A 14,991-nucleotide genomic window follows, 5' to 3' on the forward strand; every position below is an offset into this window, starting at 1 on the left:
AAATGGGACAAAGACAATAATGGCAGATCTGTGGTAGTAAAGGGCTAATGGCAAGGGAGGATGATCACGCTCCTGGTAAAAAGTGAACAATTAGCAGGGAAGGTGTTTTTTTGACAGCATTATGAATTGACAGATTTTAGAAATGCCCTGCAGAATACCCTTGTCAGAAATACTGAGGGAGCAAATATCTGTAACTAAGGAAAACACTCTGTTTAGCTAGAAAACAGGATCTAAATTACATAGACATAGTAAGGCCTTAAGTTTAACTCACTCCCGGTAAAAAGGGGAAAGTAACTATGAGAACACAGAAATAAAAATCTAAACAGATTGCATTTGCAGTACTGAATACTATAAGAAAAAAATAACTGGAAGAGGAATCTTTAGAAAAAGGAAAGAGCATACATATACATATATATATATATATATATATATATATATATATATATATAAATGGAATTTGTAGTAACAATACATGCAGAATAATGTTCAGCAGGGAGGGAGGTTTACAGGAAGGCAGGAACTGAGTGATTTATGAAATGCTGGCCTGAAAGACAATTGTTATAAAAGAAAGAAAATGCATGTAAAGTGTGGAAACAGAAAATATTATTCTGTTCATTTCCTATTAATGTATGTGCGCCTATGACTTAAGTGATATTTTAATAAATATCTCCATAGGAAGAGCCAAAGAAAAATATTCATGGCCTTCATCAAACTTCTCATTAAAACTCAACTTCATATTTAACTTGGCAAAATAAACTTTTAAATGCAATTTCAAGTATAATCTAAAACATTCCACATCTAAACTATATAATTGTGAAAAATTAGTAGGAACAAATGTTTAACCTTTTGATAACACAGAATATACAGACACATTAAAAACCAAGTCCAGACAAGTTAATTATAGTTGCTCAATGTTCTTTCAATTTCCTTCAGTCCTTCCACACATCAAAAGGATAACTTAATTTTTAATGTTGATCGGTTAATTAATTTTAATTTAATTGGATGAAGTAGATATTTTGATCTATATTGCTGATTTATACTCCTTGAAAGATTGATGGAATGTCAGGAAATTTCTGAATATTGGTTATGCATTTATTAATGGGACAAAGAAATGCTACTTATTGTTTGTCCACAAGTCTAACATAATAGTCTGTGAAGGTAGAAGTAAAGATGTGAACGTGGCGCCAGGCAGACAACTGCTACTATTACTAAAGAAGTAAGCAACAAATACATGGATGCACATTTTGATAAAACAGTACAGAAAGAAGAAATTAAAGAATTTGGAGAAAACTATACAGTAAACAATACAACATGAATCTTGCTTATATTGTGTCTTGCAGTTTTAATTTTATTCACTTAAAATATGATGTATATTGATAGCATCACATTCTCTATCTAAAAACATTTCTTTCAAAGTCTGCAGTTCAGTAATGTGCACCGTCTCATCTGTTGATAATCCTTACACCCTTACAGTCTGTCTTTTATGTTTTATATACATTGGTTGGAAACTCTTAGCATGTAAATATGCGTTGCTGAAGATGACTTTTCTGTAGATACTAGACTATGAAGTGCCCATTTAATTGTTCTTGCTGTTTTTGAATGAGTTAAAGGAAAACTCCGGGCTCAACAACAATTTAACTCAACCGGGAGTCTTTCTTTCCCTGTTAACTCGTCCCAGCCATCAGCAGTTACCTGAACAGACAAAGAAGTTTGTCAGTTCTACATTTCTGCCTTCCCTAGCGTAGGGCAGGAAAGCCCATCCCCCAATCATTGGCATCGCATGCTTTCAGGTGGAGTTGGTCTGCACCTTCCTGACGTACCTTCGACACAGTCAAATCAGTAGTTCCCCTCTCATGCTGATCCTCCCACACTGTGACATCACCATTACGTAGCCCGATTAACTTATCAGCTGCTATAAACTACTCAAAAAGTTGTTACGGAACTTAATTCCATCCACTGTTTCCATCCGGAGTGAAAACAGCATTGTATCCAGTAATTTCTCCAGCAAAACAGCGGTGAACATACATACTTTTCCATATTTGTTTTGGTAAGTTGATTTAACTATCTGGACCGGATGCAACTATCTGGCCACAATTCTGCCGCTAAAGTTTAAAGCCGCTTTTTTTTCCCTTTTGTTCTCCTCCTCTATCTTAGCATTGTGCAAATGTTGTGTCTTTCGGCTTTTTGTGCAAATGTATTATTAGTTATTGTCAGGGTTTGGTATGCAATGCCTCCTTAGTAAAATTGCTGTACGATATCAGTGTCCAACTACCCTGCTACAGTACATGCATGTATGTGTAAGAGTGCTTGTGTCTGCATGCGTGCGAGAATGCGTGGATGAAAGCAGTATGTAAATGTAGAAAAGTTTGTGTCCGTGAAAGCAGAATGTGTGTGTTTTAAATCCAGAAATTAGTGCGTGCGTGATAGCAGTATGTATCTCTGTGTGAATGCAGAAAACACTGTTTTATGCTTGTGTGTGAGCATGAGAGAATGAATTGGTGTGTAAGCAAGCAGAATGTCTGAGTGTCTGTGTGTATAAGAGACGTGTGTGTGTGTGTGTGTGTGTGTGTGTGTGTGTGTGTGTGTGTGTGTGTGTGTGTGTGTGTGTGTGTGTGTGTTGTCATGCATCTGGCCATCTAAGGTGCCAGCTAAAGGAACATCCACTTTACTTTTCTTCCCTGGATGTAGGTTTAATTGTAATAAGCCGATCGCTTACAATGTATGGATTGGCTTATTACTGTGTGAAGTCCATTTTTTTTTTTTTTTTTTGGCGGGGTTTGCTTTTTCAGATGGGTCAGGCAAAGCAGGGGGTGTAGATCACAATGTAATAAGCCGATCGCTTACAATGTATCGATCGGCTTATTACTGTGAAGTCCGTTTTTTTCTTTTTTTTTTTTTTTTTAAATTTATTTGATTCTACAGAGGGGTTGTGGTGCTGCCCTAAAAGACAGAGCAGGGGATGTAGAGCACACTGTAATAAGCCGATCGCTTACATGCCTGTATCGATCGGCTTATTACTGTGAAGTCCGTTTTTTTTTTAATTTATTTCTTTTTTCTTGGATTCTACAGAGGGGTTGTGGTTCTGCCTTAAAAGACAGAGCAGGGGGGTGTAGATCACAGTGTAATAAGCCGATCGCTTACAATGTATCGATCGGCTTATTAATGTGAGGCCCGTTTTTTTTTATTTATTTATTTTATTCTACAGAGTGGTTGTGGTTCTGCCTAAAAGATAGAGCAGGGGGTGTAGAGCACACTGTAATAAGCTGATCGCTTACACGCCTGTATCGATCGGCTTGTTGATGGGAATGGAGTCTCCAGGTGAAGGTTCGGCATTTGGTTAGTAGCAAGATCTGTGCAGCTGGGTGAAATCCTGGCTTTAGGTTCTCGATGGAAACGTCCCAGGGACATCTGGTGGATCACGCGCGGGCAATGTTTGATGTAATTTTGCGAGCTCCTTGTATTTTCTTTATTGATGCCATTTTTAATTCCTCTCATGATCCAGAGGCAGGATGGGTTGATACAGCAGTTCAGACTGTACTCAAATTATTAGGGTTACTTGTCCTCAGTGTCATCCTAGTTTTATCTCAGAGAGCACTTTTCCAATTTTATTTGTTATTCTGTGCTGTTCTCCTAGCTTCGGCATCAGTGTTGGTGAATTACTGTTCAACTGTGCAGATTGACTTCTATAGCATTCATTACTTCACAGCCTTTGGAGATGCACTTCCGATTAGAAATGGACTTTCTTTGTGGCTAGCACTTGCTTTCCTTCAACTCTTATTTGGAATTGGATATGTAACATTGGTCCACATTCAGTCTACATTTGCAGGGATAATAATACTTGACTTCTTGTTTCCTGTAGTAAGCTCAGTCTTTGAATTACCTGTGGACACTCGTCTTTTTGTAGCCATCATGTCTGGTATGATTGTGACTTTGCATGCAACCGTCTGTTTGACTTTCAAACTGAAATGGTTTTACTATTCAGCAAGGTACATGTATCTTCTAGTAATGCACATGTATAGATTGTATGGACTACAGATCCTTTTAGAAGAAACATGGAAGAGAATTTGTTTTCCTGATGTTATGAGAGTCTTCTGGCTTACTAGGCTAATGGTACAAGCAGGTGTCTTAATTTTTGTAGCTAAGGTAGCAAAAGAGGAAGATATCCATAACTACACTGTTTCATGGGATGATTTCTGGAAAGTACTTTACAGTCTTATAATCAGTGTCTGTGATTCAACGTTGACTGTTTTAGGCATGAGTGCTGTGATTTCCTCAGTAGCACATTATTTGGGGCTAGGAATTTTGGCTTTCATAGGATCCACTGAAGATGAAGACAAGCGCCTGGGTTTTGTTGCACCTGTTTTGTTTTTTATTTTGGCTCTACAGACCGGACTAAGTGGATTAATACCAGAAGAACGATTGGTTCATCTCAGTCGCAACATGTGCCTTCTGTTTACTGCCATTTTGCATTTTATCCATGGTATGACTGATCCTGTGTTGATGTCTCTTAGTGCCTCTCATGTGTCATCTTTCCATCAGCATTTTCCAGTTCTTATAGTCTCAGTTTGCCTTTTTGTTTTTCCAATCCTCCTCAGCTATGTGCTTTGGCATCACTATGAGTTAAACACATGGTTGTTTGTAGTCACTGCATTCTGTATAGAACTCTCGCACCACCAGACCACTAAGATCCAGCAACAAAAATCACTTGCAGATCACTAAAGCCAGTAACTCTGCTGGTGAAGAACTATTCTCTTGCGCCATAGCCAAATTCACTTCCACCAACAATTACCTCCGTACCATCATGCACCCACTTCAAAACTTTACTAAAAGTGCACCTAAAACATGCTGGCTATGCCCTTGCAACTCTCACTGTCTTTACTCTTGTAGTCCTGGGAGGGGCGAGATCATCTAGTATCCTAAAGACGACTGTATTAAAGAACTGAAGTCTTCCTCCAGAGGTAGGTGTTTGATAGGTGACCAATTACAGTGATTTAGGATGGATATGAAGTCTGCAGAAAAGTTTCTTTTATTACGGATCTGATAAGTATTTAGGTTAGTTGGGTTTATGTGTTGTCAGAGAAGATAGGTTGGATAATGGTCACTAAGGGTGTCAGGAAGGCAACCTGATAGTAGACAGAGTGATGGTTTATAATGTAGTTGGTTAAGACTTTGATTTCCATTTTGTAGTAAAATGGCTGTTTTGCCAGCCACCACAATGTCTAGGCAATTCAGATCTTATATCCTAGCTAAAAAAAGCATTTCCTTGGATGCAGTCATTTGCTCGGGCAATACTTCTGACAGAGTTCTCTGCTTGTAATTTTTAAAGTCTGCCAAATCCTTACACTCACAAAACGTATGTTCCCATTTACCTTGTTCTTTCCGATCATACCTCCGACTTTTGTCCGCTACCTTGGAGAAAGGAAAGGAAAGAGAGTATAGCCATAAGTTTTTAAGGTGATCTATTTAAGACATGTTTACACACTGTACTCTTTTTACTGGAGCTTCTATGGACAGTCTACTTGCTGCATGTGCCTCAGCAGGTACATACCTAGTGTTTAGTCATAGGAGTATACTAGGCTAATGATTACTATGGCCTCTATAAGCCTAGCCATGCAGTTCAGCCCAGTTGAGTCCCTATAGTAGGGGTCAACTGTCCAGATTTTAGCTTCATGTTGTTGGTCTGTTTTTCATCAAATCTGTGGGTTTATGACAAATATGTGAGGATTGCAGTGTTTAAATATTTACATATATTTGAGTTTCCAATTCTATATTCTCCACAAAAACGCATCATAACACACATCCTATTATTCTGTCTACTTTCTACATTTTTAAGAGTAATGTTTAAAATATGTCCCTATTTTTAGGCCTTTGTTTTCCAGATTTCCTGTGCTAAGAGGTTGAGAGGTAATGGTCACTATGTATCAGGGGCATTTAATACAGGGGTATGTTACTTACGAAGATACTCTGTGCCTCTGTCTATCTGAGACATGGGGCCAGAACTGGTATGGCTTTCCAACTGACCATGTATCGCTCAGGGTTACATTTAAATCTAGATCGGGGTAGACTCTGCTTCACATGGAGGGACATTTTGCTCCAAAGCATGGAGATTCTGTGAGACACATCTATCGCACCAACATGTCTTATTCATGTCACAAGCAAAATTTAAACCCTTGGCTCAGGTGGGTCTGATGCTGTTTGTTAATGTCAGGTAAACAACGTCCATCAGAGCTGGATAGAAGATGCCTTGTTTGCTAGACATAGATCACCTCACAGTAATATGTCTGAGACGCAGTATACAGATATGGCTTTAAGGTGATCCAGGTAGGGCAATGTGTTTATATCCTGTATTCTCCTGGGAAGGAACCCTTGGAGGCCATTCCAACGGGCGTATATGTCTGATCATGTACATGTCAAAGAGGGCATTATACTCACTGAATCGCCTGATAAGGACCATATATGCTGGCACTATGACTTCCTTTGACCAAGATGCCATTGCCTAAGTTAGAAGTTGGGTGCCATAGGATGATTGTCTTACTACTTTGGCCACAGGTAGGTCAAAGGCCAGATTTTTATCTATATATGTTCCCAGATCCATGGATACTGGGTCATCTGTTAGGGGTGTCTTATTGATGGAGTACTTAGCTTGGGTGGCAGGTTTTCCCAAAAGCACTATATTGCACTTCTTGGAAATGAGTTGTAGTCCGTGCCTTTGCAACCCATTATTTGTGGTATAACCAATCCTGATTTCCTAAGTCCTGTCTGTGAGACAGCTTGCAATCCAGCAAGATATGTAATGGTTTATGGCAAATTCATTGGGTTTGTCAACTATACCCGAATGGGATATTGTACCAAATGTCTTAGCCATGTTACAAAAGAATAGATAACTCCCAAATGCTAGAGGTGGTCTGTCACAAAAAAACAGTCAATATTGGCAGAAAAAAGACAGAAAATCCACCCAAGGATGGCCAATCAACGAAATCCACAAATGTTCTGATTAAAATATAGTCCTTTAATATGAATAAAACTTCGACTTGGAATAAAATAAAAAATAAAAAAGCTCAAAACTGTCCCTTGAAGATATCCAATAATCGTATACGATCTGAGGAAGACAACAGTCGGTAGTGCTTATCAGATATCTTCAATGGACAGTTTTGAGCTTTTTTATTTTTCATTTTATTCCAAGTCGAAGTTTTATTCGTATTAAAGGACTATATTTTAATCGTAACATTTGTGGATTTCATTGATTGGCCATTCTTGGGTGGATTTTCTGTCTTTTTTCTGCCAAATGTCTTAGCCAGGTCCAGGTCGGTTGGAACTGTGTGCACTGTCTCACCCGCAAGCATTGCTTTAGTGGTTTTGTTACAGAAGTACACCAGGTTAAGTAGACATAGCCCTCTCTTAGCAAAGCCAAACTGCGTTGGGTCCATTGTCTTTGAACCTTTCCAAGTTAATTCACTCTGTTGCTTTGCATATTAGACTAGTCAGACTAATAGGTCTGTAGTTTCTGGGGTCACTTCATCATCCACCATTGTGAAGTGGATTTACATCTGTAGACCTCCATGATAACCCAGTTGACTTTTGTCCACCATTCAGGCGATAACTCATGAACATATTGCACCAGAGCATTAACCTTACACTTGAAACAAACTAAAGAAGATGCAAAGTGTGTGTGTACGTGCCCATAAGATTGTGATTGTGAGGTCCTAAGCAGTGCAATCAACTGGATGTCCCAGACCCCCAGACATACCAGTATCCAAGTACTTATTTCTCTCCCCAGTTCCTATAAAATACTGTTCAAACCTGTTAGTGAACAGGTTATTTTCTTCCTTACTATTACAATGAACACACACATTATTGGATTTAATTACAAACTTGTATTTTCAAAAATTAAAGCAAAAAACAATGATAGATGTTTGCTAAACAGTAAACCTCAAGATATATGCTTCGATTGGTAGTTAAATATCATTTACTGAAGCAATGATTAATGACAATGTGAAGGGTGCAAGAATTCCAAAAATGATGTGTACAGGCAATTGGATACAAGTATCCCTTTTAGTGGCAGACCAGGAGTACTGTCTGATGAAGTGACTAGGTCAGTCCCACAGTAGACAAATGAAAGCTGTGGTAATCAAACCCTGCATTACAGGAAGCAGTGTATTGACAGCTCATAACCTTATTCATCTGCAATATCAGCCAGATAAACACTTCTACAGCCTAACACAATACATTTCACTGTGTGTCTAAGGAAAAGTAGTTAAACTAAAATATATTCAGAGTTAAATATTAACATTAAACTCATAGACTTACTGTTGCCCGGTTTATTCACAGCCAAATAATAAACACACTGTCAACACTCTACATAACAGTTTAACCAAAAACTGTACCCAAAGAACATAATTCGTTTGATAATAATGCTTTTCTTTCATATTACAACTACTCTTGGATACTGGAGTTTTATTCACACATGCACGCGCGTGGTCACACACACACGCGCGCGCACACACACACACACACACACACACACACACACACACACACACACACACACACACGTCACTTACAACCCAGTGTATGACTGCATACTCAGATGTTTGCTTACTTGCTTTAAGGGAACTAACATATGGCCATTTTCATACGGTTAACATATCCAACATTTTAGATTATTGTGATGCCACAGCCTGGCAATATATGCTATTTAAGTATATCAGTAATATGCCAATTTTGTTTCATTAGAGATTCTACATGAGCATGAGCATACCAGTCTTAAAGTTGTGATGGCTGCTAATTCATGTCTGCTAGCCGTTATTATGTATTAAAATTTAATACAATCAGGAAGGTAAATCAAAGAACTTTTTCTTGGCTTTAAAAATGTGTGCAAGGGGCCTATGATTTGAAAAAAACCCAAAGGTAAACTTAATCCACCACTGGCCAGATGCATTTTCTTTGTAGGTTTCAATTTTGTTTCACTGTGGACTGACTCAAATAAGTCAACCAGGCTGAGCAGGCATAATCTCCCTTTCACAAAGCCCAAATGTGTGGGGTCTCAGACTCATCAGGCTAATGGGGTAATAATTCCCAGGGTCTATAGTTGCTCCCCTTTATGGACAGGGATGACGGTAGCAGTGACAAAGCCTGAGGTGAGGCTGTGACTGAACAGGGCACACAGATGCAGTGCCAGTTCGCTTTGTAGTTCATGTAGAACACAGCCAGGGATATTATTGGGTCCCATTGAAGCAATATTCTTGGCCTTGGACAATGCAGCTTTAACCTGTGCTGCAGTAATGCTGGGTGCCTGGCATTCTGCCAGTATTGTGATTTGTCATTTGGGGGGTATAGTTGGCACTTAATCTTTTGGCCAGTATGTTGGCAATATCTGTTGGGTCAGTACAGGAGGTACCATTATGCATTAACTCAGTGCAAATCTAGGTATTGATGTGGTGGTTCTTGATATAACTGCAGAAGGTTTTATGATTATTTTTAGTGTCTGACGCAATTCTGTCTGCATAGCTGGCTTTAGAGGATTTTATGAGGGAGCTCAACTTTTTGTCGAGGCTAATAAGGGAGTTTTTCCAGTGTTGGGACTTCACCTTTTTCTGCAGCAGTTTCTTCATTCTGCTGTACAGTTTATTAATGTCAGGGGACCACCAGATTAACTTCATTTTTTTGGAGGAGATCATCTTGGTTCTGGTGGGTATGGCTAGTTCCATGGATTTATGTACATGTTCGTACAGTGCAGTGGTATAGGATTCTGCAGTCTTGCAGCTATTTTCCATTGGCATGTGTGCCATGAAGTTAGCCACCTCTGTTTTTAGGAGCCCAAAGTCAACTTTAGAGAAGTTTTTCAAGGTGTTTACGTGTGTGTGTGTGTGTGTGTGTGTGTGTGTGTGTGTGTGTGTGTGTGTGCACGTGCAAATATGTGATGATTCCCAACAGTCTTCTGTAGTGGTTATCTTATGGGAACAGCTGTTTTTTTTTGGTTAAAGATGCAGGTTAAAGTTAGAGGCAGGGTTATCTTGTGTCACTACTGTGGCACTAGGAAGCTTTGCTTGTTTCAATGGATCTAGCAATCCAAAAACTTGTATACATCCATAAACCAATTAGCGCAGCTAATAGTAGAAGCATAGATGTAAATCCACTACAAAAAATAAGTGCACATGGTTGATGTACAGATTTACAACATAGTGCTTATTTACCTCTGTAGAACAAACTAACTGTGCAAGTTAAACAGTGTGACAAACACTGTGCCTTTATAAAGGATAACTGTTTGGGTGTTAATAAATTTACTCCCTGGCACGACTGGCCTGGCCCTTCTTGAAAAGTGTGGAAAGGCTTAAGGGTGGGTGATGGCAAAGAGGAAATGTCCTTGCAGCTGAATTTATTTGCAACTCCTGTGAGCCTAGGACATCTGACTAAGTCACATCCTTGTATTGAAGCAGAGTTAGTGGGAATAACACGCTTAGGCCTTCTTTCCTGGTGACTCTTCGGTGAACTGCATGGACTTTCGGTATATGCATGGTATTCTAGACAGTATGTGCACTAGTGAGTGCATTTCAAAACTATAACACGTTTGCATGACTACAACTAAAAAGGTATATCACCCAAAATGCTTTTGTGTTTCAGGTCATCTTGAGATGCCAGTATCTATAAGCTTAAACCAACTCATACATTTATAGGTTTTGGTTCTTGCAGGGGGAGCACATCATTTAATTGAATGTGCTTCTTCTCTTGACAACCTCTATTTCTCAACTATCCTCTTGGGCAACTATTTGTTTTCACTGAAATTATTTTTTCACATTTCTTGTAAGTGTTACAAGCCTATGAATATGGCTCTCTCAACTGTATACATAGCTTTATTATCATTTGCTGAAGATATCAGTTTCCACTGAAAATTGGTTCTTAAATTTTATGTTCATTACAACATTGATTAAATATATAAAAATAGCCACACAATTCTTAGTTTGTGATAAGAGAAGCCTGAGTCAACTGGTTTGCATGTTAATTGTTCTAAAATTGCTACAGTCATCCTTGAATTTCTGTTAAGTGTTTGTGATCTTGGACATACTGGATTAAACAATGGGTGCCAGCAGAGGTGAAAATTGTCATATCCAACTTGATGAGGTGATAAGTGCATTGGTTTCTGGCGTGGTATTGACTTTCATTTCACTGAATGAGATGTTTAAATGCTGAGCTGTTTAAGATGTCTCATGCATTTAATGTATGAATTTATCTGAATGTTAACCAGTGTAATCTATTCATGAATTAAGTACAAAGTAGTAAAGTCAGATATTGTGTAGGTGCATCATATGGAGAGACAAGGTTTGGCTTAATTGTTTGGGGTGGCTATGCTGTTTTATAAAATATGTGTGTCGCTGTCTATAGGCTTCTGCTCAGTTGTGGAACTCATAATCATAAGGGAAGGCTGGGGAAGCAGTTAGTGCAGTCTTTTTAAATTAAATTACTACTTTTTTAAAGAATTCTAGTTTCATGTGGCTTATTAGCTATTTTTTATACAATATTTATAGTGTTTTCCTTTTGTGGATAGTGACAGTATGTTTATAATTAGTTTTGTTGAGTGGTTGTGAAATCAGAGTTGTCACTTCACCTCTTGTGATGTATGTGATAGTGATTATGGCCATGCTTTATTGCTCAGATACTGGGTAGGTTTCTCTGCTGGCTCAATTGAAAACAGTCTGCTGCACACGACAACATGGCTGTAGTGAGATATTCTGGTACATGTTTACAAGCCTACTGAATGATGCTACAGGTTAGTGCATGTATTTATCTATGACATCATTTAAATTCTCTTTCATTGTTTATGTCAAATATTGAATTTGGAGTATATGTTGTAGGAAGAGGTAAGTATGAATGATGCATTCAGTATATAGTTGCGCCATGTTTTGTGCATAACTAGCACCACATTGGAGCCTTTACAAGTCCAAAATCAGGTATAACTTTTAAGTATTACCCTAATTCACATTAGTAGGAGAATAACCTGACTGGCAACTAACTGTGACTTTCTCGTTATCCAGCCTGGTGATAGGCACAGCTGTGTGTCTCATCGTGGAGTCTCCTATGACTAATATGTTGCGTTTATGGTAAACCCTTAGTAGTTGTGAGGTATGGGTGTGTGGACTATGCGTGGTATGTGGTGTTAAGGGCTGTGGAGATCGCATGTATTTTTGCCATGGAGGTCTCCTTTGTTTGGGTATGTTTATGTGGAGGACCTCCACATATGTAGGTGTGTGTTGTGTAGGTGCAGGTGGTGTTTGAAGTGTAGTGATTGTGTTGAGAACCTTTTCAGTGCCAGATATACTGGCTTGAGGTGGAGATAGCTTGGACTGTACATTCCTAATGTAAATGTATCTCTCACAAATTGTGTTCCTAGATGGTAGTAGTAGATGGTTGTCCATATATGTGAGGCAGTTTGCTACACTGTCTCAGGATGCCCATATCAACCAGACTGGCAGTAGAAACTGTAGGAAATTGTCCATCCATATTTGGCAGAATCTGAGGAAGAAAAGCCAGGGAGAGCTAAGGGGTGGGCCTAAAGCCCAAGTGCTTAAACCAAAACTAAGAGCTTAGAATAACACTTACGAATAAGTTAGACAGGCTATAAACAAGCAGTAATAAATGCAACAGAAAATATGCAGTTGAACACTTTAGAGAACAGGCAGCAAGTAGCAGGAAAAAAGCAAAGCAAGATGAAGTAACAGAATAGTGGGAAGAAACACAAGTTAGAAAAATATAAGCAGCTGAATAAAGTGTTTTTTTTTTTTTTTTGAGAGTTTTTGGATCAGTAAGAGATTCCAAGTTTTTGTCGATTTTTTTAATGCATTATTTGTATGTGCGTGAGAAATGTAAGATTATAGGTTCATAGGTAAGGTAAGTACTAGGATAGTTTCTCTTGCTGGCCATTTTATCTAGCTAATTTCCACTTTTGTGTTTGAAATAACCTATCCCAATAGGTTATTAATTGGCATTACCTGTCCCAAGGTTGATAATTTAAATATTACCCCTAAAGAGAATAACTGGGATCACACCATAGATAGGGATAGGGACCATAGATAGGGAATCTTGAGGCAATGTTACAACTGCCTTATGTACACAGACCACCCTGTCCTCCTCCCAACAAGCTCAAACATATGTGAGAGATGCAACTATATAGCCAAACTGGAGGCTGAGCTCTCTCAACCCAGTACTGGCACAGCCGGTCAGGAGGAAAAGGTAACCACACACACCAAAAATCCAGTCTCACATAGTCCCATCGCATCAGCAAACCAAACACACAAACGCACAAAAACATACTTGGAGGCTCTAAACAAAAATCTGCCTAAGCCGCAGAGACCTCCAAAGCAGACATCCAAGCAACCCCCACCATGCAACAATACCCACGTAACACATAACTCACAAAGTCAGTGTGCCACATAGTCACAGCCCTTAAGGCTAAACAACACACTGGATACACTTGTAATAGATGACTCTATTGTCAGACACACTGACGTCCCACTCACCAGGCTGAATAAGGAGAAGGTCACTGTAAGCTGCCTGTCTGGTGCCAGGATCCACCATATAACACATGCACTCAGGTCACTCCAAAGCAAGTACAAATATGACTCTGTCATTGTCCATGCTGGTGTAAATGACCTGAGACGTACCTCCCTGGACTACATGAAAAGAGACATAAAGGAGCTCTCTGATCATGTAGCCCAGGCCGGTATGACCCTGACCTTGAGTAGCATCTTGCCCTCACCAAGAATTATGCCACAGTATAAAGACAAAATGATCAATTTTAACAATTGGCTAAAGTATAGGTGTCATTCAAAGGGGATCCAGTATCTGTCAGCCTGGGATGACATGTTTGACAAGCCACGTTGCTTCACAAGGGACGGCTTGCACCCGTCACCCCTGGGTTTTCGAATACTGGCAAAGGCTCTTGCCTCCTCCATAGTGCCTTTTTTAGGCAAGGCTCAAAAGACAAACTCACCTCCATAGAAAACACAAAGAAAAAACTAAGGGTAATGTTGCTCAACGCCAGAAAAAACTAAGGGTAATGTTGCTCAATGCCAGAAGTCTAAACCTCAAGATGCACGCACTCGAGTCTCTCCTCAGTATGGAGAATATCGATATCTGTGCAGTAACAGAAACCTGGTTTAAGGCTCCTGAAAGCACCCCAGCACTGCCAGGTTATACTTCATACCATGCTTTTCGGCCACAAAACTCGGACAGAACCACAAAAGGAGGGGGAGTATCCATATACATCAAAGATACCCACACCTCCAGGTTAGTGGCACTGCATGAAGCATCGGAGACTATCCATGTACAACTAACAGTGGGCAAATCTGCCTTTCAGTTTGTAGCCTGTTACAGACCACCCTCCCAAACACAGGAACTCCACTCAGCTTTCCTGAGTACGCTGGAAAATATGAAGGTCTCTCCATACACCATTATATTGGGTGACTTCAACTACCCAAACATTGATTGGGAAAACTACTCAAGCCCAAACATCCTCACCCAACGGTTCCTAGAATTTATAAACTCATGTGCTATGCAACAACTGGTCACCACTCCCACAAGAGGGAAAAACATATTGGATCTGGTCGTCACCAACATGGGGTCTCTGTACTTCACACCAGAGGTATACCCCTCATTGGTAAGATCAGACCATAAATTAATCTCACTGGACATCCATATTCCGTCCCCACCACCAGCCAAGGAAACCACAGTGAAGAATGGTCATTTACTGGACATGGTAACAACAATCGTGATTTCCTAGTCCCGTCTGTGAGAACGCTTGCAATCCAGTGTTGAGATATGTGGTTCCATTGTCGGTGTTGCTGTGTCTCAAGAGGGATTCTGAAAAAATCAGGACGCTACATAAGGAACATGCATACTTTGTCATGACTGGCAACATGTGAACAAATGCCAGGTCTGAAATTGATGTTCACCCAGGTGAAATCAAACATGTGGTAGTCACAGGTATGTGCAATTGTA

The 14,991-nt window shown here is 39.5% G+C and overlaps 2 protein-coding genes across 2 annotated transcripts in view; one reads left to right on the forward strand and one right to left on the reverse strand.

Annotated features, from left to right (window-relative positions):
* Positions 1 to 14,991, reverse strand: part of ELK1 (ETS transcription factor ELK1) — a 743,407-nt gene that overhangs the window by 367,661 nt on the left and 360,755 nt on the right. The gene's annotated exons all lie outside the window — the stretch shown is intronic.
* Positions 1,476 to 4,733, forward strand: LOC122809064 (E3 ubiquitin-protein ligase RNF139-like). Its single transcript, XM_044080279.1, has one exon. The coding sequence runs from the start codon at positions 3,388 to 3,390 to the stop codon at positions 4,717 to 4,719; it is 1,332 nt and encodes a 443-aa protein (XP_043936214.1). The 5' UTR covers positions 1,476 to 3,387; the 3' UTR covers positions 4,720 to 4,733.

This window comes from Protopterus annectens, chromosome 8.part0, assembly GCF_019279795.1.
Source record: "Protopterus annectens isolate FY-2018-M chromosome 8.part0, PAN1.0, whole genome shotgun sequence".
NCBI classification, from domain to species: domain Eukaryota; kingdom Metazoa; phylum Chordata; order Ceratodontiformes; family Protopteridae; genus Protopterus; species Protopterus annectens.